Source organism: Dioscorea cayenensis, chromosome 9 (genome assembly GCF_009730915.1).
Source record: "Dioscorea cayenensis subsp. rotundata cultivar TDr96_F1 chromosome 9, TDr96_F1_v2_PseudoChromosome.rev07_lg8_w22 25.fasta, whole genome shotgun sequence".
NCBI classification, from domain to species: domain Eukaryota; kingdom Viridiplantae; phylum Streptophyta; class Magnoliopsida; order Dioscoreales; family Dioscoreaceae; genus Dioscorea; species Dioscorea cayenensis.
In genome coordinates this window covers 26936491-26961593 of record NC_052479.1, presented here as the reverse complement: position 1 = coordinate 26961593, position 25103 = coordinate 26936491, and the positions used below count along the sequence as shown (strand labels likewise).

General features: G+C 36.3%; 1 protein-coding gene across 1 annotated transcript; it reads right to left on the bottom strand.

Annotated features, from left to right (window-relative positions):
- Nucleotides 1–278: 278 nt before the first annotated feature.
- Nucleotides 279–19299, bottom strand: LOC120269406 (digalactosyldiacylglycerol synthase 2, chloroplastic-like). Its single transcript, XM_039276741.1, has 5 exons — nucleotides 19056–19299; nucleotides 7462–7845; nucleotides 6803–7069; nucleotides 1002–1351; nucleotides 279–902 (listed from the first exon to the last, which is right to left on the bottom strand). Exons 2-5 carry the CDS (start codon nucleotides 7744–7746, stop codon nucleotides 395–397), a joined length of 1410 nt encoding a protein of 469 aa, XP_039132675.1. The 5' UTR covers nucleotides 7747–7845; nucleotides 19056–19299; the 3' UTR covers nucleotides 279–394.
- Between the last annotated feature and the right edge of the window lie 5804 nt (nucleotides 19300–25103).

The window sequence follows — 25103 nt, the reverse complement described above, 5'->3', positions numbered from 1 at the left end:
TTAGAAGTACATGACTAGAATGACAATTGAGGTAAAATACAAAAAAATAAATAAATAAAAAACAAACCCTATCATCCCTTATCAATATACTCAAAAGACTCTAAATATCTAAAAATATTTCAAAAAAAAAAATGTAGAGAAAAATTGATACTTCTCCCGTAATCAATAAGCATGATTTGTGCACAAATGATCAGCCTCCTCGAGAATGTTATATATATATATATATATATACTGTCACAAATGTAAAACAAACCAAACTAATAACGTAAACGAGAAACTGAGAAGAATGGAATGATATACATCAACAGATTCAGCCAAAGCCCAACAATCAAATATTGCCCAACTTTATGTATGTAAACTTTTATACAACCATGTATTTGGCATACATTGATAACTACAGCATCAATGTCTGAGAAACATTTTCCTTTCGGTTAAGTACCAAACCAAGTTCCTCACATTGCTGCTCATCAGGTTGCAAAGTTTTAGGTATTGCACCAAATGCACACCGCGCTGTCTCAATTCCAGACATAGTTTGATGCAAAAATGCAGAGGCTTCTTCAATGCTCCTCTGGAGTTTTTGTGTCTTGGATTTTAAGGAAGAAGGGACTTTATCAGATATTTTCTGATTAAGCTCTACAGCTGCCAAGAATCTTTTGGTTGCGGCCTCCCAAGATAGTTCGTACCTTTGCTCATCGGTCAATGGAACAGGCTCTTCAGATAAAGCTTTAAGTGTAATTTTTACAAATTCATTGTTGCCGCTATATGTGTGGCAATTGGGAAACTGCTTAAAGAAGTCATTTGATACATGGTCAGCACAGACGACGATCTTCCCCATTGCTAGTGCCTCTGCTGTGGTTGTGCAGACCACATCGGTTGTGCTGGGGTTTAGAAAAACTTTGTAGCTGAAAAAAAAAAGGAAATGGCACGTTAAATTTTGTGCAGAGAATCTCATACATGTTAAAATGCACGTTAAAATTGAGGCTTAGGACTAGACTACTTACTCATGAAACAATATGTCAGCATGATCTCGACCAGGATAAACTCTTACATCCATGTTTAATTTTCTTGCAGATTGTTGAACTTGATCAGAATCTTCCCCAGTTCCATATAAATCCACTTGAAGATCAGACAATTTCTCTTGATGTTCTGAAAGAAGTTTTAGTAGTTCTCTGTAACCTTTACTCCACACCATCTTCCCAATGTAGTATGCACCCTTGGTGAAACATTGGTCTCCTCTCTGTCGTTGTTCTTGCTTTCTTTTCCCAATCTCAAGAAATTTAGGATTACTTCCATGAACATTACAAATGATGGACCGTGGGAGATCTTGCGTAGCACCAGATAATCTGATAATCTGCAATACATGGGCCTTTCAAATTCACTATTACACATCCAGAGAAGGGTCATAACTGTGAAGTCATGCTAAAGCCTACATGTACATGACTATCTTAGTCACACACACACACACACACACACACACAAATTCTATAATTCATTGGCACAAATTCTAGCAAATAAAAGGTTACAAAAAAATACTCAAAAAATTATCAGAGTAAGATAGTCCCACATCGCCAGAGTAAATAAATATGGATACGGATATAAAAGTACGAGTCTCTCAAGCAAATGGTTTGGATTGAATCGGGATCTAGTGAGGATGCTTTGGTTTGCACCCAATGTGGTATTAGAATTTGTTCCATTGGATTAAAGACTTCTACAAACTAAATAGTTTTCTAGATTTGCAATGACCTTTGTTTTCTTAATGTGACCTTGAAGTTTTCTCTCATCATTTTGTTCTTAAATAAAGAGAGATGTTTATTCAATCTTGTTCTTAATGCTTTCTATGATCAGTAGACCATGGCCTAGATTGATTAGAAAACCCTGGATGAACTCAGAAAGGAAATTATAATGCGACCTTAAATTGAATAATGTATGATCAAAGCATATTGACTACTTTGTAGCACAGAGACATACCTGCAAATGATATACATCCGAAAACGAGTAGAACTTAATGAATATGGTTATCATATAATTCTCGTAGCAATATAAAGAGTTAGTGAGATTAGATAATTCTATAAGACTACTAGGAAGTGCTTGTAGATAATCAAGAAACTCTAGTTTAATAATTCATTAAGACAAGATAGATGAGAATATGGATAGCTGCATGAAGGATCAAAGGGATTTGTAATACTAGGTTTTGATGCATTGATAATCGAACTCCAATTTTCCTTAGTTAAGATAACCACTTAATTGTTTTAATAAGAATAGATTGTGTAAGTTTAGCACTTAGCAACTACTAATACAACTCCTCATGAGATCAACACTCTATTTATCACATTATTATTTGCTGATGACACGTTAAACTACACTCTAGATGCCTAGTCTAGAATTCTATTAGTCGATTTGAGTGCTAATCGATTTTTATCTTAGCTTCAGGCGGAAACTGAGTTTGAATTAAATCCAACAATCTAATGACCACCAACTTTGAGTCTGGTCTTCTTATATTTAAATTCTATGTACATTCTATTTAAGGTTATCTAGATCTTTGCATTTTTTTCCCCTACACTACTTCTCTTATGGCATCTAAATCAATAGAGTTTGCATTTATTAAACTATCAACAACCAATCCTGAATTGTACAATTGATTAGATACAATTTTTCCTGCACCAATGTACTATTTCCATCACTTGAAAATTAGCAACAGAATCAGCATAAGTTGACTGTGAATTGGACATCAATTCACTCATATATATTAAGAGCCCTTAGAGTCTTTATATAATTGGAGTCTAATTCATGGGATTCAACCACATCAACTGGATCTATTTCATTAAGAAATAATCTTGAAATTGCTCACTAATTGCCTGATTGAAATTAATTCAATAATATAATTGTAGAAACGACATAGGTAAATCGAAAATATTTGCAGAAACTATACAAGTAAATTAAAAAAATAATTGCACAAACTATATTACTAATAGCATAATAAGTGAGAATTTGATCCCAATTTCACTCAAATAAACTGACAATTATCCTATTGCGTGAGACCATTTTTCCACAGAATCGTATCAAAGAGTTTGAATATCCATTATATATACAAATTTGTTCTAAGATTTTGTAAATTTGCCATTCTTAATTTTTGTCTTAAATAATTATATAATTTAAAAACCCTCCGACTCAAAATTGTGACAAAAATTTAAATTGGCACAGGTTCTGTTTTAGCTTAGATCAGCATAAGTCTCCAAACAAACATATCTTGAATCTCCAGACAGAAACTAGTTGGTAGATTTACCCAAAGAAAGAGGCATATATTTGAGAGGCGTTCACCAATCATGCAAATATTGTGTAACAGGGAAATATTTTCATAAAAATCGCATATTGAGGCCAGTATACATTGGATCAGAAAGGACTGAGATAAGCACTTGTAAGAATATCAATTCTTTTCCATTGTCTAATTTTATTAGGATAAAAAATAAACCACTGCTCCCTCCAAGAAGTCTAAATTGTGGTCCTCACTTCTAGTATTTGAATTGTAAATGACAGTGATGAATATTGATTTTTATGCAAGAATATTGATGAAACTTTTGGCTTTTTAACAACCAATTTCTATGTTTTGCTCAATTTTCGTATGATTTGCAAATACGTGCTATCTAGTATCAAATTGTTGGTTTCACTCAATGAATGAGTATAGAGAGCCAATTAGGCAACTTAATGAAGCCGAAGAAAGGCAATTCAAGTAAGTTCAAGACTTAAGTGGGACACAACATAGACACGGCCATGTCTGAAGTTGAACCAGATTGTATCTGCACAGTTTCACTAAATCAGTGATATCTTTTTCTGCCACTGATCCTATTAGAGTGAAACTGAATGAGTCAGAAAGCTAACTTCAAACTCTACAAGTATGGCACTCAAAAATTTTTCAGAAACACAGTGCTTGATGGAGTAAAAATCAAAGCAACATAGAACCTTGTATCTAGCCGAGTCCAAGTGCCCAAGCCCAAGTCCAAGTTTGTTACACAACTAATTAACATCTGGTTCTCATGCCTAATTGTGTAAAAAACTTCTAGTGTTATTAGAAAAGGCAGGAATTTTTAATTTGAAAGGCTTCTAGAAGGGAACAAGGTATAAATGGATGGCAAGACTTCTAGATCACAGCTTTGGAACCCTTTGAGATCTTTTTGAATTCCATTGAAAGCTATGACTTTTCCACCAATTGAAATCCAAATTTTGGGACGAAAAAGGAGTTTAAGAGGAAGAGCTTGCAGAATCAAGGATTGATAAGAGTTTGAATTCATATCTCTTGAATCATGATGAATTCTCTTGTTAAAAATTGTTTTCTTCTTGACTTTGAACTCCTAATGCAGTAGATACCTTGCAGTTTGGTTTGATGAACTCTAGTGCTTAATTTTTCATGGATCTTGATAGCTATCTTCTTTTATGAATTTTGCAATTGATTTGAATGATTAGAAGCTTATGGTTGGGAATGGATTCATCTTAATTCTTGAATTTCTTTGATGAATGGCTTTGATTTGATCTAGTTCTTCCATTCTAACTTGAGATTGGCCCGGATGTGGAATCTAGTTCTTGAAGTGCATTTTTCGGAATTCTTAGGATAGTTGATACAGGATTCTAGGTTTTCAGTTTAGAATATTCAAATTCTTAATTTGATTTCATTCTAGAAAATTTTGATCAATTCCACTGCACATTAGGGTTATATTGCTCGGATATGAAAGACTAATTCTTCAAGTGCACTTCATGGAACATTTAGGATGTCCGGAATGAGATCATAGGAAATTTAGTTAGATGAATGTTTACCCTTTTGAAATTTACAACATTGGCTTAGCTACTCTAAACTAGGATTCCCAAATATGGGATTTTAAGGTAATAATTTGCTTTTTGGATGATTCACAATAGCATCTCAGCACTAGGATACCCAGATATAGGAAACTCTTGTGGTGAGGTCCTCCACTCTATTGGATTAACTAGGTTGCCCAGATGTGGGAATCTAGGGTTTGAGTTTTAGAATCTCTCATTCAATCAATTTGATTTTAGGATGCCCAGATATAGGATTCTTGGTTTAAATGAAGACTTAAGAGAATTCTATAGCTCGATTTGAATTCCATTTGAGATTCTCTGACTTCCAATTTGAACTTTGGATGCTTAGATTTGAAATCTTTGTTTAGTTAAAATATTATTGAGAATCTAGCACATGAATAAAGGGCCCAACATTGAAAATCCAACCCTTTTAAAGCACCAGAGGTAAATCAATAAGAAAACCCTTTTAAAATATCTCGACTCATTCTGTTTCTTAATTTTCTGAATTTTTTTATTTCAATAATCATCGAATCAGTTTCTCAAATAGCATCAAAATTAATAATGCTTTGGTTCTCTATATTCTTGGTCCTCTTTGGGAATGATGCTCTAATCATCTGTAATAACCTGTCTAACTAGTACAATTACTAGCATCTAAATTCATCGCATCAGACAGTTTATCATACATATAAGTTAGAATGCACATTTGTGAATGTAAAGAGAAAAGCTAACAGAATTGGCATGAGATTGGAGTTCATATCAAAAGACAGCAGAGACTAGCATAAAAAGATAACTGTGTATAGACTTTTAAATTTAGAATGAGCATGAATACGAGTGCCCTTTGTTAGTTATAAATGGCAACATGAATTAATTGTACCAAGAGGAGAAAATTTAAGCATCTATGACTTCAAAAAATGGAATATTTCTATGGATAGCAGAGAACAGTTTTACTAAATTAGGAATGAGCATGAACAAGAATATCATTTGATTGTAAAAAATGGCAATGTAAATTAACTACATGAAGAGGAAACAATCTACCAGATATACAACTTCAAGAATGAAACTGGGATAGATCTATGCATGGGAGTATCAGAATGCATTTAAAAAATAATAAAATTAAATTTAAAAAAATTACGCTTTGATCTAGGCCTCATGTCTATAAGTATCTTATCACCATGCAAAGCAGAATGAAATCAACATGAAATCAGTTCTTCAACATACAAAAATGTTAGAAGTTTGAAAAGATTATGTAACTTCTGATTTATGCAACAATAACAAGAAGCCCATCTAGAATTTATTATATATATATATATATATATTGACAAATGCGACAAATGTAATTAGTCAAGGGCATGTATAGGGCCGAGAATTGACCATCTGGCCCTGCGCCCTCACCCGGGGACGTGGGGCTCAGGTTGCTAGTCTGAGTTGCCACCACATTGCAACCAGGAGGATTTGAACTAGGGGTAATTGAAATCCCCTACTATCACCTTATACTAGTGGGGCCGTGCCACTAAGCTATGAGCTCGTTTGCTCATACTACATTCATAACAATAAGCACGTATAAATCTTTAGTGGAGAAAACTTAACAATGTACAAATTATTCCTTGCAATCAGTGAAATTTTAATCTCCACCTCTATAATCACTATAAATCATTTTCAATGAAATCTCTGAACGTTCATTTGAAAACTAAGTTAAACTATGCTCCACAACGTGTGTTTCTTCAGCCAGGACTATTCCCCACAATGCATGTTTTGGCCTTGATTTGACATAAAGAAACCATTGCGTCAACCTTGGAGTGAATGTCTAAAATAGATCAGTGGTGTATCCTGCCAACTTAATAAACCAGTAACTCTGTATCTAGTAGCGTGTTCCGTTGAAAGTTCAATAGAAGGTTGAAGGAATGAAGAAATGAAGGAATTTAATAATTATCATTAATAAATGATATCAATTATATCATGTGTTGTTAAAAAACTATCTAGTTGTCAGTAGAATTACCTTGTGGCAATAGATGCGAGTAACCCAGCTATTAGCGTATTTGAGAAAGAAGGCAAGAAGCTGCCCATGCTTCTCTCTCTTCACATACTCCAAATAGTTGGTATGTACAATACCTATAACTTGCCGGAATTTGGATTTCCACTTCTGTCCATGATGAAACCATGTAAGGTGTTCTGGCTCCTCCAGTACAGCAACATCTGCATCATCATCAAGAATGCTTGCTGTGATATCTCCAACAGGTAGAATGCTCCTTTTATCTTGGGAGAACTGAAAAGTTGCAAAGAAAATACTAAATTTCTTTTACGAATGAGAGAAAGAAGCAGTCTCTAACAATCTACTTGTAGATTGAACAGAGTTATGTTTCTGTTATATTTACAATGAATAGGTAAACAATGATTTATGTTACATAATTGGCGCCATCAAACTAAGTTTCAGGTTCACTATCCTAAGTCAAAACTAAAGGCATTAAAGATATCATCTCTTAAACCTCATCAAAACTTCTACATGCACATATCTATGGAATTATCAAGAAAAACTGTTAATCTGAAAACAAATACAGCAAAGACCAATTATTTCAATAATAATCGCATAATGATAGTAAACAAGACTGTGCTTAGTCAACTGCAGGTTATACAGAATTTTGTGAAAGCATTGGGTACCTTTGCAGGATAGAAGCTTATACTGAATCTTAATGCAAAAGCAATTCGATCTTCAAGCCACCGACGAACATATTCTTCATGCTCCAATGGTGAATTAAATGTGATCTTATTTGGATAAACTAATTCTTGATCTTTCAAGGACAACCAAGGTATCACCAGAACAACCTCATAATCACCATATTTGGCAAGATAAGCAGCACGAAACAGGGGGTTCACAGCAGTTCCAGTCATCCATGGCAGGCTTGCGGTGGTAAAGATAGCAATATGCTGCTTTCTGGATATCATTTTTTTAACTAGGGTTTTGAGTAGTTAGTATGCTAAGCAGATGTAATATCATTTTCTGTCTATGACGTACGTTCACGGCAATGAATTGCAATGTCCAAGCTGCATAAACAACCAGATCAACCATCAACAAATGAGACATTTAAACAATGTACCAGAATCTGAATGTCATCAGCAATGACTAGGATACAGAGTTTTCAACTGAAAATTACAAGCCAGAACATGGGAAAACAAAAATCTAAATATACTTAGAAGTACATTTCTTGCATCCTTTATGATGTACTCACAAGTCTCAAAAAAAGATCAACTAGTGCATGGTTGACAACCTTAAGAACCAATGCTGTCATATAAATCAGGGCCAAGGATATACAAATTGGAGATAACCTTAATACTATAGATTAAGATTTAGTTTGATTGTGTTTTTCAAGTTTGAGCCTTTGTAAGGTTTCATTATGCCATCCATATAAGTATGATATATGCGAATTCTTAAAGTGAGAGAGACCATACAATAGGGTGTGTAAGGCTAGGTATAGTTGAGAACTTTACAAAGTTGTTCTATTTCTTAATTTATTATAGTATGCTATTGTAATGAAGCAAGTGGAGGGAGTCAGTTGGCGCCAAGAGATGTTCAGGATACAGTTGGTCGGGTGGTCGGCTGAGTTATCAAAGTTTTAATTGATTGGTGGGCGAGTGGAGAGGCAGGCGACGTGGACGACTCTTCACGAGTTGGGAGAAAAAGCAATAGGATTCGGTGGAAGAGCTCAAGGCTCATAGGTTATCATACTCCTGGCCACGTGGACAAAGGGAATGTTCTGACTGGCGGAGGAGGCTGAGTTAGTTAGACTAACGTCCAAGAGAATAGAAAAAACAACGTCCAAGAGAGTAGAAATAGCAAGGGAGGAGAATAGAGAAGGGCAAAGAAGAAGAAAGTAGAAGCTTGGCCCTGATTGAGCTTTTGGGCAATTGTCTCCAGCTACCTCGACAGAAGGGAAGTGATTCCCACTTTATCTTACTGTATTTCAGTTTGTTTTCATTAGATCTTAAACTCTGTGGGCTTGATTTCTTTGTTTAGTTGCTTATTTGGAGTTTGTGTTCTTGATTAGTTGGTTTGATGCTTGATCTCTTATTTTCTGTTGATTGGAAGACTGAAGTCTCAATATATTAGAGAAGTAATTGTGTTGAGAGTGTGGATTGTGTGATGAATTACTATTCTGTTGATTCCTTGGTTAATCTTCAGTAAAATTCATTACAGCTATCAACTTTCTCCCTCCTACTCCACACATTTTCCTACAAGTGATATTAGAGGCAGTTCATTAGTTAATCCGCAATATGGATGGACAAGCCAATGTCAGCAAGCCATATTCTTGGTTAAATTGAGCACATGAAATATATGTTTCATTTATATCTAACAGTATAACTATAAGTCGCACCATTTGATATTGGAGAAAAGTTATCATGAATACAATTTTTCTTGTACTATAACCTTTTCTGGTTGGAGGACAAAGTACTCAAATGCACATTCCATAGCAATCAAAACATTCGTCACAGTTAAATTTTCCAAAACTATAATATTACTTATAGTCCTTGTTGCATCACCAGATCATGTAACACGAAAATTAAGATAACCACTCATGTATTGTTGTGTGTTAGATCAATAAATTAAAGGATTTCAGTCATAGAATCTTTGGTGTCTAATTGCTTTCCCCAAGTTTAGTTTTTGGGTTAAATGATTCATGTTTTTCAGTTATGTAAACCGTTGGGTTACATATGACCTCAGTCAATGTTTTAGATAGCGTTTGAGGCGTACGCCTTGAGGAGCATGATGAGTGCATTTCATATATACATTTCCATACCCTTTTCATGTATTTATCGTGTCTTCAAGCGTTTATTTATCGTGATCCGGTGCTACTTTGGGTATTATAGTGTATTTGTGCAAGAAAACAAGTCCCTGTGCAAAAGAGCAAGATTCGGCGCAATTACGGTACGAAAAGATGAGAATCTATAGTGCTCTCAGGCCTGACACAGTCTCGACACGACCATACGCATTCCATTGATTATTCTAGGCGATTTGTGAAGATGAGTACTGTAGCAAAATCATTGTGGTTGAGTACTGTAGCAAATCAATGTAACACAAGTCTGGAGAAGGGACACGTCTGTGTGCTCCTAGCACGATCGTGTCAAGCCTGACACCCTCGTGTCATAGGGTGTGTCAGGCCTGAAAATCTGTTTTTCGGTGATTCTGCTTTTCAGTGATTTTCGAGGGGATTGACATCCCCGTGTTCAGGGCGTGTCGTGCCTGGAATCCGCGTTTTAAGTCAAATCTAGGGCATTCTTGGGGCATTTTTCTCTCCATCCTTTATTCTTCTTCTTGGGGGGCCTGCCATGGCCTTCCCCTCCACATTTCTGGGGCCGGACTGAACTTTGGTGCTAGAGCGCGAGTAATGGAGGCACAAGAGAAGTGGGGCTAGCAATGGAGCTCAACATCAGAGGCGATCTTGAAGAGAAGGAAGTCTTGTCTTCTTTCTCTAAACCTGTAGTTATTTTCTCCATGTTGTACCCATCCCTTAGGGGCTAACCATCCATGGTGCCCCGGGATGTTGAACTTTGATGCTTTGTATGTTTTGAATGTTTTCTTCTAATGATCTATAGAGTTCCTTTGGTTTCTTGTGTTTAATGATGTGTTTGATGTGCACAGATGCTTTGGTAAAACTTGGTGTATGGATGACCATAGTTGTGATTGCAAAACTTGATGTGTTTGAGATACACAGTTATCCTAGCAAACCTTGGTGTACTTGAGAGCCATAGATGCAACATTGTTTTTGAGCACACGCAAGAACCATAGAATGTACCTGGTAGGCATTAGAGGTCAGTCGGCATGCGATAGCTCATAGAAATCATCCGGGGCATTGCTCTCTTGTTGTTGAAATATTAAATACTATAATTTTACATGCTCTATCTCTGTGTCTCTCACCTAGTTCAGTTTCAGCCCTTACATGTCATCCTTCCTTCATTTAAGATCTAGTTACCAACAATTATTTACCGGCTAGATATTAGAAGATCAATTAGTAATTTGAGTCCAGTCCCTGTGGTTCGACAACCCTACCCTCACAGGGTACCACTTTACTACTTGTGTGCAACCCGTGCACTTGCGGAGAACACATCAAAGCACCTCAAGGTGAGGCGGGAAAAAATTACCCAAAGGCATACGCTTTTCCTTCAATATATAGGCTTGCGGCTTTTCTATATGAGGCCAATACTCCTTGAGGCGCAAGGGGCATACGGCTCAACTAATTGGGTTATCAAATATGGATCGACATCGATTTTTATAGATCAACCCGGATTATTTTAAAAACCTGAGTTTCATGTTTGACTTTGTTTTTAACATTAAAATTATAAAAAAATTAAAAAAATAGAAAAGAGATATAACAGTTGTCACTGACTGGAAAAGGAGAAAAAAAGAAAAAGAAGACGAAAGAAAAGAAAGAAAGACCAGTCTTACTATGTTTTTTCCTTTTTTTTTTCTTTTTTCCCCTTTCATCTTCAAATCCTGCAGTTTTTTTTTTAAAAATTTTTCACTAGTTTGGAGATTTCCATCTAGAGATGATGACATGGCAATGGCTCTCTAAAACCCTACTCCCCTTCTCCACACATTCTCATTGTTAGGTATATGTACAACGGTAGTATAGAGGTATATTATGGGATATACTTGTATTATTGGTTCCTATATATAGACTTAAATGTCATTCATGAAGATTGTTCAAGGTTCAAGGACATGTTCCACTTTTTCTCTTTCTTCTTCTTCTAACATGGTTTCAAGAGCCTAGATTCCACCAGCCATCACCGCCGGCCGCCGCCGATCTCCTCTCTCTCGCTGTGCGTAGCCTCTCCATCGTCGGCATCCTCAAGCCAGATCTACAAACTACTCTTTTCTCAAAGATCACTCTCTGTCTTCTTTCTCTCAATTTTTTTTTCCCTATACTGCCATCCCAACTCCGGCCATCTTCTTCTTCTCCTTCTTCCGTCATCCTCATCTCCGACCACACCATCTTCTCCACTCCCAACTCTGGCCATCCCCTCTTCTCTTCTTAGAACATACATAAAAATAAATAATAAATAAAAAATAAAAAAATAATTCAGCTCCAACACTTGTCCGACCGCATCACCAGCATCGCCGCCCACACGCCCGCCACGGTCGCCGGCCTCCCCGTGCCGCACGCTGCCATCTCCAGCCCGTGTGGCGGCCTGCCCGTGCTTGCCAGCCCCTGTCCTTGCCTCGCCAGAGCTCCTACTTACCAGGCCCTCCTTCGCCAAAGCTCCAATCACTTCCCTGGAATCATAGCTTGAAGCACTTTTCCAAATAAAACAAGCCAAGCTAAGGCCCTTCTTGTCTGCAGCATTTTTCCAAACAAGCTTGTGACAAATTTGGTGATGCCCATTATTGTCTGCAGAATCTTTCTAAATAGCAAGTGCCAAATCTACTAGGCCCACCATATAATTTATTATATATATAAATATTAAAAAAAACAAAAACAAAAACAAAAAAATTGTCACTGTTCACTGTTATGATGGTGCACTGTTCCATGTTTATAGTTCATTATTCATTGTTCAGTGATCACTATTCACTACAGTGATATATATAAATATATATATTAAAAAAAAAGATACTTATAGGTTCATTTACACGGGGGCAGTGCTCTTGTACCTCCGACATCCTCCTCTACTTGTTCTCTGCTCTCCTGCCCCTAATTCCTCGGCCTCCTTCATGGCCAAAGCGGACCGTAACTTGTCACTATTGTGACATACTGGATCACTTCGCACGCAACTGTCGGAAGAAGCAGCGTAAACTTCCACGCGTTACTCCCCTTGGCACTTTACCAGCTTCACCTCTTCTTCTAACGCCTCACTCTCCCCAGGCACACTCTGTACAGGCTTCTCCTACTCCACTATCTCTTGCGGATCAGCAGTTTTTGGCAATGTTCCGGCAGTTCCTGCAGTCTCATCTCGCTAACTCAACCTCCTCTATTAGACATGCCAGATCGACTCAGATTACTTCATCCGCTTCAAGTAGTTCCTGTCCTCAATGGTTTTTTGACTCTAGTGCTTCTCTCCACATGACCCTTGATGCCACTCATCTTCACCATTCACGTCCACCATCGCTTATCACCCACGTTCGCACTGCTGATGGTACATTACTCCCTATCTCATCTACTGACCATCTCTCTTCTAGTGATTTCTTCGTCCCTTCTGTTTCTCATGTTTCTCGTTTATCCATGAACTTTATAATTGTTAGCCAGCTTACTGATTATGACTGTCAAGTTATTTTTGACCATACCTTGTGTCATGTGCAGGAGCGCAATGGGACGGTGATTGGAGTTGGCCGCCATCATAATGGAGTTTATGCGTTGGATTCCCTTCGTCTTCCATCTTTAACCGAATCCATTCATCACTGTCATGTTGCGGTGATGTCTCGTCATAAGTGGTATCATCATCTTGGTCACTTGTGTCCTTCTCGTATGGCGTCCCTTGTTCGTCTTGGCGTTTAAGAAGCTGTCTCTCCTCCTTCTGATGTGGTATTCTGGGCTGTAAGCTCGGTAAGAAACTACAGCGCCCTTATCCTTTGAGTGTCTCAGACTGCTGTTCCCTTTAGACTTATTCATTCTGATGTTTGGGGTCCCGCTCTTTTCATATCTAAAGGCAATAATCGCTATTATGTACTTTTTATTGATGACTACACTTGCTTCACCTAGATTTATCTTATGCATCACAGTACTCAATTATTGTCTATCTATCACTCTTTTACCGCTATGGTGCATACCCAGTTCTCTGCCTCTATCAAGACTTTTTAATCTGACTCTGGCGATGAGTATACCTCTCAGGCCTTTCGTGATTTTTGTCTTCTGAGGGCACCTTATCTCAATTATCCTGTCCTGGGGCTCACCCTCAGAACAAGTCGCTGAACGCAAGCACTGTCACATCTTAGAGACGGTACGTACTCTTCTTCTCGCCACTTTTCTCTCTCCTCATTTTTGAGTTGATGCTGTTAGCACTGTTGTTTATCTTATTAACCTGCAACCCTCATCTCATCTTCATAGTTGTAGCTCAGGTGAGTGTCTCTATTGGACACCTCCCCGTTATGATTATCTTCATGTTTTTGGTTGTCGCTGCTTTGTTTTGCTCTCACCTCTGGAGCGGACAAAGCTAATAGCCCAGTCTGTTTTTTGTGTTTTTCTGGGGTATAGTCTTGAACATAAAAGTTATCGTTGCCATGATCCCGTTACTCGACGTATTCGTATCTCCCGTGATGTCACGTTTGATGAGTCCACCCCCTTCTATACTTCTCCTTATTCCACTACATCTACCTCTTCCTCAATTCTGCTCTCGTTTATTTTCCCTCCCCTTTTCTCTGAGGGTACTCCCCCTGTGTCCTCCCCTCCATCACTATACCATCCTCTAGAGCTTCTTACTCATGACTCTCGACACCTCTCCTCCTTTACTTGTTGAGTCTCCTGCAGTATGTTCTTCCCCTCGTTCCTCGCTCCTCGCTTCCTCCTGCTCATCCGCCTGTTCATTTTTCTTACCATCGTCGAAATCCCGCAACGCCTCCACCTCAGCCGGTCTTCTCTGACGCCTCTCCTGCTACCGATCCGACTCCTGAGGTACCCTCTCACACATACTATTTACGTCATCGCTCCACTTTACATCCCCCTGACCGTTATGCCTCTGCTATTAGCACTAGTATTTCAGATGCCTTTGAGCCAGGTACCTACAGGAAAACAGTTCAGTCATCTGAGTGGTGGACTGCCATGGCAGAGGAGCTTGATGCCTTATCTCGGACTTACACATGGGATCTAGTTCCTTTTCCTGCACATGTTGTTCCCATCACTTGTCACTGGATCTACTGGGTGAAAACCCGCTCGTGGGTCTCTTAAGAGCTATAAAGGGCATCTAGTTGCTCATAGTTTTCAGCATGAGTATGGCTGCGACTATGAGGAGACTTTTGCACCAATGGTTCACATGCACAATGTGCGTACATTGGTTGTTGTTATGGCTGTTCGTGGGTGGATCCTTCATCAGCTTGATGTGAAGAATACATTTCTTCACGGGAACTTAAAGGAGGAGGTTTATATGACTCCTCCTTCCGGCCTTCGAGTGCCTCCAGGGTCTGTTTATCGTCCTCGCCATGCTCTTTATGGTCTCAAACAAGCTCCGCGGGTCTGGTTTAAGCGATTAAGCACAATGGTTGAGGCTGTTGGTTTCACTGCGAGCATCTATGATCCGACACTCTTTGTTTACTCTTCCTCTCAGGGACAGACCATTCTTCTATATGTGGATGACATGATTCTTACTGGCGATGACTCTGCTCACATTACTTTTGTGAAGCAGAAGCTATGTGAGACCTTCATGACTGATATGGGTCTGCTTCGTTACTTTCTGGATATCGAGATCACTTCTAATCCTGATGGCTACCGTCTCTCTCAGCAGCGTTACACTCTAGATCTACTTGCTCGATCTGGTTTGACCGATACTTATACTACCGCTACACCGATGGAGCTACATTTACAGTTTCGTGCTTTTGATGGGATTCCATTATCGGATCCTTCTTGCTATCGACGTCTAGTTGGTAGCTTGGTCTACTTGGCTGTCACACGTCCCGACATTTCCCATGCTATTCACATTCTCAATCAGTTTGTTGCAGCCCCCACTTCCATTCATTATAGTCATCTTCTTCGGTTTTTGAGATATCTTCGTGGCACTATCTCCCGTGGCTTGTTCTACACACGCCAGTACACTTTGCAGCTGCAGGCCTATTCTGATGCTACCTGGGCCAATTCTCCTGATGATCGAGTCTCTGTCACTGGTTATTATATCTTTCTTGGGTCTTCTCCTGATGATCGAGCCAATAAAAATGTCTATTCCATTATATAGTTAGTATCCATAGTACTTGAATAAATGCAAAGTTCATTGCCTTAATTTAGCTATAAGGACTTCATAGATTCTGCTACTTCTAATGCAATAATGATGGGACACTTTAATTTGATCGTCTTTAGACGTTCGAGACAACATTCTTCACAAAAACAATCAATTTAATATAGAAAAATAACAATTTACTACCCAAACCTCATTTAAAGATCACGAAATACGATCTTTAGTAGTATGTGGAAAAAGAGGATAGAAAAACCATTTCCCACCAAAAGTGTTGAGGCAACTATGTTACAAGGATCACCTAGGCCCCTAGAAGGTAGAAGCTTTTCAAATATTAAAAAAAAAAATACAATCACTCCATAACTGCACTACTAATATTAATACTTGCAATTTATAAACAGCGACATTCAACATAAGGGTACGAAATATGACAAATGAAAAATTACTAAACAACGGGTGAAACAAGCATTATACAAGTCATAGACTAAGTTAATGATTCAGACAAGAAAGAGTAAAGGGGTTGTGTTGGCCTTTTAAATGATAATGTTGGGGCCTCCAACATAACTAGATTGGATTAGGTCACATGACCATCTAAAATTATTAGGTTTTTTTAGTTCAAGCATTCAATCAAATAATTTAATTAGCTGCATCAAAATAGGTGGTATTCATCAGATACTAACTTCCTGCAAAGCCATCCAGTTTGCTAAGCATTACAATAACAGAACACAGAAGCAACTGAACAAAACATAGGCAGCTCAAACTCTTCAACCACCTCTGTCGCCATGTTGAGCAACACTATAACACATTTTCAAATTGCTTTACAATAGCTCATTTAAATGGCCTTTAATTCTTACATAATATAAAACAGCTATGGAAATTATTTCCCATTCTCAAAATATTTTCCATATATCCCTAATCGTTCTTTTCATCAACCATCCTAGATATGTGTGACACTGTGATTCTTTAATTCCCTTAAATGACATAAAGTTTGAGGTGTCATCCTTTTAGCTCAAGATATTATCGAACCCTCTACACTTTCCAACTAATAAACATATGATGTATTGGGATTACCTTAGCCAAAATCTCAGTTTAGCAAGTACAAAGTTTTGATACCTCTGGGAAGATGAATTTCATCTATGAAATTAACCTAACCCATTGAAATCTATTATGAAGTCTAAGTTTGGTTTTAAGATTATCTAATATTTGTACTAATTGTGCCTGTTAAAGGTTACATTCCAGCTGATATAACTAATTTGGAGCCAGTCTGATAGATAACTTAGAATCATCAATAAATATCAAGATTTTATGGGCATTCAAAATTTTAATGTAGACTCAAGGAATAAAAATTCTTTATAGCCATTGCTTGTTATCGAACGTTACAATCATGTTATCTTCATGCATCCTCATTGCCATGTAATTTATTTCTCATTAAAGGCCATATTCTTAAGTTGTAAAGCATAGAATTTCTAAATATGTCCAATTGTTACTCTAAACTTGGGTTCTTCTTGGGAAGTCAAGAATGTTGACTTTCTTAAGTATTCTACATTATAAGATAGATAGCATTTATGCAATTAACAACCAATGCTTGGTCATTATTGGTAATTATATGAGAAACTTTCTTGACTAACATGCAAGATGCAAGTTAGGCAAAAAAAACATGCATTTTTGACACAAGAAATACATTCATGCGCACATTGAGCTGGTAAAAATGGATCATTCTACTTGATTGTGTATCTGCATCTATTAATAGTATTCTTCAATTGATCATGCAGAGGCAGTCACTACAGACATCGCCTGATGTGCTCAAGTTTTTAAAAATTAATAATTCCTTATTTATTTTTCCAAGAGCCATGGAATTTTTTCTTGCAATCAATTTCCAAGAAGCCAATATAAATAAGGAAACCTACAAAAGAAGGTAAGAGGAGCAAGCAATTCAAACCAGTCGTAATAAATCATCATGTTATATCCTCTTAGTTTATTCAATAATTTAGATCATTTCTAAAGAATAAGTGACAATGATATTCAATTAGAATGTCAAGAATCTGAAAAATAGCGGCAGTTGTCCATGAAGAAAGAAGTAAAAAGAATTAACAACAAATTTAGATAACAGATAGCTCTTCTTCAATAAAAGAAAATTCTCATTTTTAATAAATAAATAAACTAAAATTACGTTTTGAATGCTAGAAGTGCAAAGAACACTGCACAGAATAAAAAAGAAACATACAAAAGGCCAGATTCCTATCTTTGGCTTTTAGCAAAACTAGAAAGAAACATGATCAAATATCATGTCTCAAAACCTTATAGAGGTGCATAAGGAAACCTTTCTCCAATAAGTAGAAAAAAAAGGACTATCCTCTTCAGTTCAATGTTCTATATCTAATGTTAACTCAACAACATTGGGTTGCATCAGATTCATCATTACAATAATATTTGGAAAGAAACCAAAAATTAATAAAAAGTTAACGATGAAGAAACATAGACAACAAAGGCTCCCACTCTTATGTTTAATAGTAACACAAACTCCTAAAACTGATCCAAAAAATGAAGGAAAAAAAAAGTGATGGATCAAAGTTTGCAAGGAATTGCAGCCAAAACAAAAAAAAAAACAAAAAAACAAAAAAAAACCATTTTTCTTCTAATGTTATAAAAAGTTCTCACAAAACAAAAGGTACGATGACCCTCTGTCCTTATTATTGAAGGAAAAAGTTTACAAGTCAGATTCCGTTGAAATTATCGATGTCCACTTTCTCTAAACTTCACATCAACAAATGATAGATGATAAATCAATAATCTAGAATCACTTATATTCATATATTACAAGATGAATAAAGTGCAATACATGTAATCGACCTCTTCACATAGATTTAGGTTTAGATAATACAATAAAGAAAAAGAAAAATGTCCATACAATTGTCGAACGGATAGATTCTGCAGTTACACATGCAAAGCTAGCATTACCTAGGAATTTGGTAACTCTATTTCACCTCTCAATATCCATTCCAATGTTCAGTAAATTCTTCTTGTGAAGATTTACTTGTTCACATTATTTCGATATTTCTTCTTAAAAGGCTTTGAAATGCAGTGCAAAGGTGGAGATTCATACAAAATAGCAAAAGATTTTGTTCCAAAAAAAAAAATGCTTATTTCATTCAATACCATGAACATGCTTGAAATCAGAACTAAAAACACAAAATTCTCCACAAAATCTATCCCCAAATATAATCATTCTGATCCTGATTTTTTTTAAGAACCAAATAACACAATTAGATCACAAAACCATCCAAAGACAAAATCCAAATGCTAATCATCAATTATAGAGCAAATAAATCAATAAAATCACCCAAAAAAAGGAGGGAAAAATGGAACAAAAATGAAGCGCACTTTTGTACCTTTGTCAGAGTCGACGGCGAATCAAAAACTCGGATGATCATTTCACATAGAAAACGGAAGAAAAGAAGATAAAAGTTTGGGTTTTTTTTTCTTTCTGATTTTGTGGTCAAATGGAGGGAATCGGTTGCTTATGCGCATAATTTTCGAAAAGGCGAGGGGCTGAGTTGGAGAAATAACACAAATAGCGGATTACCATCACCGTCCGGTGAGAGAACTCGCGTGGAGAGAAGAGAACCTACTGGTCTTCAGATGTGTATGGGAACTTGCTGGTCTTTTGTGGGAAAGGCCGATGAGAATTTTCAAAAAAATTTTAAAGAAAAATATTTTTATTTCTTGTTTTTACAAAATGTATTTGTTATGAAATGATGATGAATGAATGTCTGTTTTATACATTAATAAAAAAATTAATATATCTTGTTGTTGAATATTTATCATATTAAATTATATGTTTATTCATATTGAAAACAAATAACTAGCTGACAATCTCTTGGCTGAGTACTTGTTTAGAGTATTTATTTCAGAGATAACCCAAATCGAAACATTAAAACTTTACACAAAGTGAGGCCACAACTTTGTGTTGATGTAATTAACTCCATGGTATGCATATTTTTCAAAAAAAAAAACATTGACTCAAATATTTCCATGTTATATTGATATTTCTTGAAATTTTAGTTTAAACAAATTCTACATATATTTACAAAATATTTAATTATGTAATATAAAAATTGATATTTACCCGTATTCCTTAGTAGTTACAAGGATATAAAAAAATGAAAAATTTATTAATTTGTACTAATAGAAAAACATTCAATGTATCTCTACCTGCAAGTTTTTAAATCTGGAGTTATCTAATTTTATAAAAAATAAAACCATTTCTGATGCCTTTTAAAAATAGGAAAAACCAAGCATGTTTTCCAAAATATATATATATATATATATTCAAAATGAGTGCACAAATATGCCTTGCCAAAAAATTTTCATTTCAACTTAGAAAAAAAAAAATAAAACCGTGCCTCACAAATACTCTAACTCTTTGCATCCCCCTTATTATTCTTTTAATATGTTGTTTTACTCGTATTTCTTTATCTGGATTTCTAAATAATAAAATAAAATTTGGCATTTGCATATTTGTATTTTCATTACAATGAGGTATTCCAAAATACCAAATATTCTTTGAATTTATGATATCAATTCATAATATCAAAGATCGAGAGTTCTAATACTATCGGTGACTTATCCATATTTCTTTTTTTTTTTCTCTTAAAAACAAAATCAACTTATATGTGTGTTTCATGATAAATCAACGTGCACTTGCTTGATAAATGTCAAATTCCCTTGTTAAGTTGCAAGATTTTTACAATCAGCCGAATAGATGGATAGAAGTGTCATTATCTCGCATGCTGAAGATTGAGAGTTCAACTTTCTTCCATTAAATGGTTGAAAACTTTATGGTGCTTTTGTTTTGTAGAATGGAGATGAAAATTGAAAGGATAATGGAATGAGAATAATAAAAATGAAAGCTGTGTTTAATTGGCAAACTAATTTATTGGGATGGGAAAAATAAAAAATGTAAATACTTAAATTCAAATGATTATTAAAAATTATACAAAAATATTTAATAAGATGCAAGTTATAAAATAGTTTGCTATTAGTATTGTGTGTGAGGGAGAGGGAGAGGGTGAGTGTAAGTAACATATTTTACACTATTTCAACTTACAACCAAATTTATTTATAAAGTTCGAAGGTTTAAATATCTAAATGGTCCTCTATTATTCAAATCCACCCTTTGAATCCCGCTATTATAATTTCAACCTTTTAGGTCCTTCTATTTTAACATTTTGGCAATCCTAGTCCACCATGTAACAGACTTATCTTTTACTGTGAGGCATTGCTGACATGGCATTTTTTATATTAAAAATTAACAAAAACCTAAAGAAATATTACATTTATTCATGGATTTAGATCAAATCAGATCTATTGGATCCGAATCCATAAGTGTATCCTTATCTCGTTGAAGTTGAGATACAAAGATTTGAGGTTGGAGAGATGGGATAGATTAGGGATTAGGCTGGAGAGGGAGTTAGATTTAAGGCTGAGAACGCAGAGCTTGGTGAGGGGTTTAGGGCATCAATGGGGATAACTCCGATGAGATTCAAGAACTCGAGGACGAGCTTGGTGACCCTTCCCTCGTTGGAACACTCTTTGACATGGGGTAAAGTAGACAAAGGGGAACAGAAGGTCGTCAATGGTGGCACGCCTTCATGGTAAAGGAGTTGTGAGGATCGACGGCGAGCTTGAAGGCGAGCAAAGCATTAGAATCTGTAGATTTGGTGAAATGAGGGAAGAGAAAAGAGGGGGAGGAGGATGAGCAATAGCGGGTGAGAATGCCTGCAATGATGAGAGCTTGGAAGCTCTAAGGAGCTATTTGTTTGCAAGGAGTGGACTGAGAATGGATTAGGAATTGTCCCATTCTGTTGTACTATTAGCAGGTATAGGAATGAGGTATGATTTTTTGAGAAATGAGATGAGGGGAAAACCCTGATCGACATTCATCCAAATTTATTGAGGAATGCCCAATCTGAAACTTGAAATGACCATTTTACCCTAATTTCAATTGTTTTTCCATCCGGGTTTAAATTTTAAAATTTAAAATTAATAATAAGCATTCTTTTATAATAATAATAATAATAATAATAAGTATTTTTTTCATAATAATTTTTAAAATTTTAAAATTAACTATACAAATAAAAAAGATTTAAATTATAACAATAATGATAACATATTACAAATAAAATAATATTATTGGCTAATACACATTTATTTAAAGGCATAAAAGACATTTTCCACATATTTTTTTTTTTTACTTTTCCCATCCCAAATGAAACATTCCCTTCAACCAAACATAGGTTTTTTTCCATTCTTAATCCATTCCCCTTTATTTCTCATTCATATTTCATTCCTCAATTTTATTCCTTACAAACAAAGAGCACCAAATGCCACCAACGTGAGTGACAATGATTTCCTCATGGATTTAGATCCAATAGATCTGATCTCAATCCATGAATGAATGTAATAGTTGTTTATGACTTTTCTTATTTTTTTAATTAAATTTTTTAATATATAAAATTTCAAGTCAGCAATGTCTCACGACAAAAGAGTCGTATGTTACCTAGCTAGTGTATTAAGATTGCCAAAATGTTAAAATAAAAGGACCTAAAAGGTTGAAATTATAATAGGGAGACTCAAAGGACATGTTTCTGAATAATAGAGGGACCATTTAGATATTTAAACTTAAATTGAAATATTGTAGGCCTAAGAAGTTATTTTTACATGTAAAACATGATTTATACCAAACTAAATACCATAAAGTAACTTTTACATATAAAACTTTTTGGGTTACACTTAGAAAATTAAAAATATATATATATATATATATAAAGTTATAAGTGAAAATAAAAAAGAAAATTTAAAATAGATACAAAGATAATTGACTCATTCATTTCAAAATCTAAAAAACAAATAAAAATATAATTCATCAATTAAAAAACTAAATTAAAGAAAAAAAACAAACATATTTTTTATGTACTAGCTAGTTTTGATTAATTTACACCTATATATGTATATATATATATATATATATATATAGGCCATGTGTCAAGGGCGTGCAAGGGTGTAGAGTCGATTTCTTAACATATTGATGCAAGAACCGGTATTGATAGACCAAGAGATCATTGGCTTGATATTTTATCAAATATAATATCGTAATGGACTAAATCATAAATGTTTTTTTAGTATCCTACTTGGTTAATTTTAATGCAAAACTTTTTATTTTATTTTATTTATTTATATTAGAATAATGCTATATAGAGCGAACCGCTCAAACGAACCAGCCCCACAATTGATGTGGCTGGTGACGTGGCAACGGTTCGCTCTATACTTTTAACTTTTTTTTTAATTTAAAAATTAAAAACTTTAATAAAATGAGAGACATTCTCTCTCTCTCTCTCTCTCTCTCTCTCTCTCTCTATGTGTGTGTGTGTGTGTGTGTCTATGCCCTAGCTTTCTTGATTTTATCTTCCCGTCCACCACTACTTTCTATTGCACCCCCGCTCCTGAATGCAGCTTCCCTCTCTCTTTGTGGCACGAGTGCCCAACAGCCGCTCACATGACTCTGTTGTGCCCCCCCTTCTCGATGCCCTTGTCACGCCACCGCTGCCCTATTCTTTCTCATGTACCCACCGCTCCTCTCTCTACTGCACCCTTGCTCCCCGCCGCCGCTTACCTCTCTCTTACAGCACGAATGCACGCCAGCCACTCCCTATCTACTGTGCCCTCAATCCCAGCTCGCCTTGAAATCATGTACATAGGCAATGATGATGCCCCAAAAAATTCTCCCGTGCCCTCATCTCGCTACAACGACGGTGTAGTAGCTTGGATGGCCTAGTAGGCAACCGCTACTTCTATTGTTGTAAAGGGAGGGGGAAGCGTGGGGAGAAAATTTCCACTGTTGAATCTGAGCCTCTTTTTTCATTCTGTTGTTTGATATTTTATATATATTCAGCATGAATCATTTTGTTGCATCATATATTTCTTTATGTCGACGTGGCTGGTTTGCGTATTTGGTTCGCTCTATATAGCATTACTCTTTTAGATGTTCTTGTGTCCATGATGATTTGCCCTATAAAAGAGTATGAAAATTAGGTGCCGTGGCAACTTTAGTTGCAACCCTTGATTTAGGTTTATCTATGTGATAGAATAGAGGGCAAGATCTGAGCCTTTGATGAAACACGAATTCATTCTCATTTTTTCTGAGAATGAATTCATGTTTATAGTCTGTATCACCATTTTTTCCTCTTAGAGACCTGAGAAGGTCCCCTTGCGTATATCCCGCAAGTGCACGGGTTTGTCGAAGTAATAATCCCGGATGAGCGGGTATCGTATCCACAGGGAGTAGGGAATAAAAACACTTAATTTGCTTCTTAGCTATGTGAAAGATGAATAATGATATGTGTGACAATGATTCAATTCTCAAAAGTAAAAACAACAAGTAAGAGAGCACAAGTAAAGGAGAAGGTAAGGCAATCGATAAAGATGGAGTACCCAGATATTGCTCCGCCTAGGACAATCATTTCAAGTGCAAGAACCCTCTATTATACTTCCTAATCAATGCAAGTGAGTCGTGGAAATCCTTAATTACATAGTCCTAAATCTAAGGTCAACTATGCCTAACTCTATACTTGTCCCAGAGGAGAGATTGAATAACCTCTCAACCTTGCACTCGCATAGAATTGCAATAAGTTCTAGGGATTCTAAGTGATAAATCTCTTCCTAATTGTAAACCTAACCCTTTGGTCCAGGTGGAAGGTCCCTAACCACAATTAAGCCCTAAATACTAAGATCACTTCTGCGCTTCACTCCGTTGTACCCGCAACTAAGCCCCAGCGGAAGGTCATCCCTTAGACCATTCACGCTATTGTAGCTGCAAAGAACTTGAGGAACAGAGGTAGAATCTAACACATCAGAGGGGAAAGGGCACGCTCCTGTACCTCTCGACTCATCATCTCAACCCTCTCCAACCTAGCTTTGTCTAACACTCGTGGTGTGTCACTCACTCACAAGGTTACCAACAAGAACTCTCAACCCTAGTGTCACTCTAGGGGAGTATTCACACAATCAAGCATTCAAAGTTGGAACTCACAATAAACATCAATTAATTGAAAGCATAATAAAAAGATTCAAAGAAATAAATACATCCTAGGGTTCACAAATACCCAAATACCCACTAGAGGTTTAGCTCTCCATGGAGCTAAGTACAATCAAAGAAATAGAATGTAAAAGCAATGAATCCATAAAAAAACCCCTCGATAGTCGTGTTGATGGTCTTGTGGAAAGTCCTCTACTCGTCGTCCAAAGATCCCCTTGTCCGGTATAGGATACTCCTCGACGGAAGCTCCCCTACCAATCTTATTCCAAAGAGATGACGATGTCAGAGCCGTAGAACCTCTCCAAAACCCTAGCCAATACCTCTCAAAACCCTAGCCGAAACC

Excerpts from the sequence above, each read along its gene's own strand:
- LOC120269406 (XM_039276741.1), bottom strand. The coding sequence starts at position 7,746 with ATGATATCCAGAAAGCAGCATATTGCTATCTTTACCACCGCAAGCCTG. Across the intron at positions 7,070-7,461 it reads TAAGCTTCTATCCTGCAAAG|TTCTCCCAAGATAAAAGGAG; the intron begins GTACCCAATGCT and ends GCAACTTTTCAG. Across the intron at positions 903-1,001 it reads GCTGACATATTGTTTCATGA|CTACAAAGTTTTTCTAAACC; the intron begins GTAAGTAGTCTA and ends TTTTTTTTTCAG.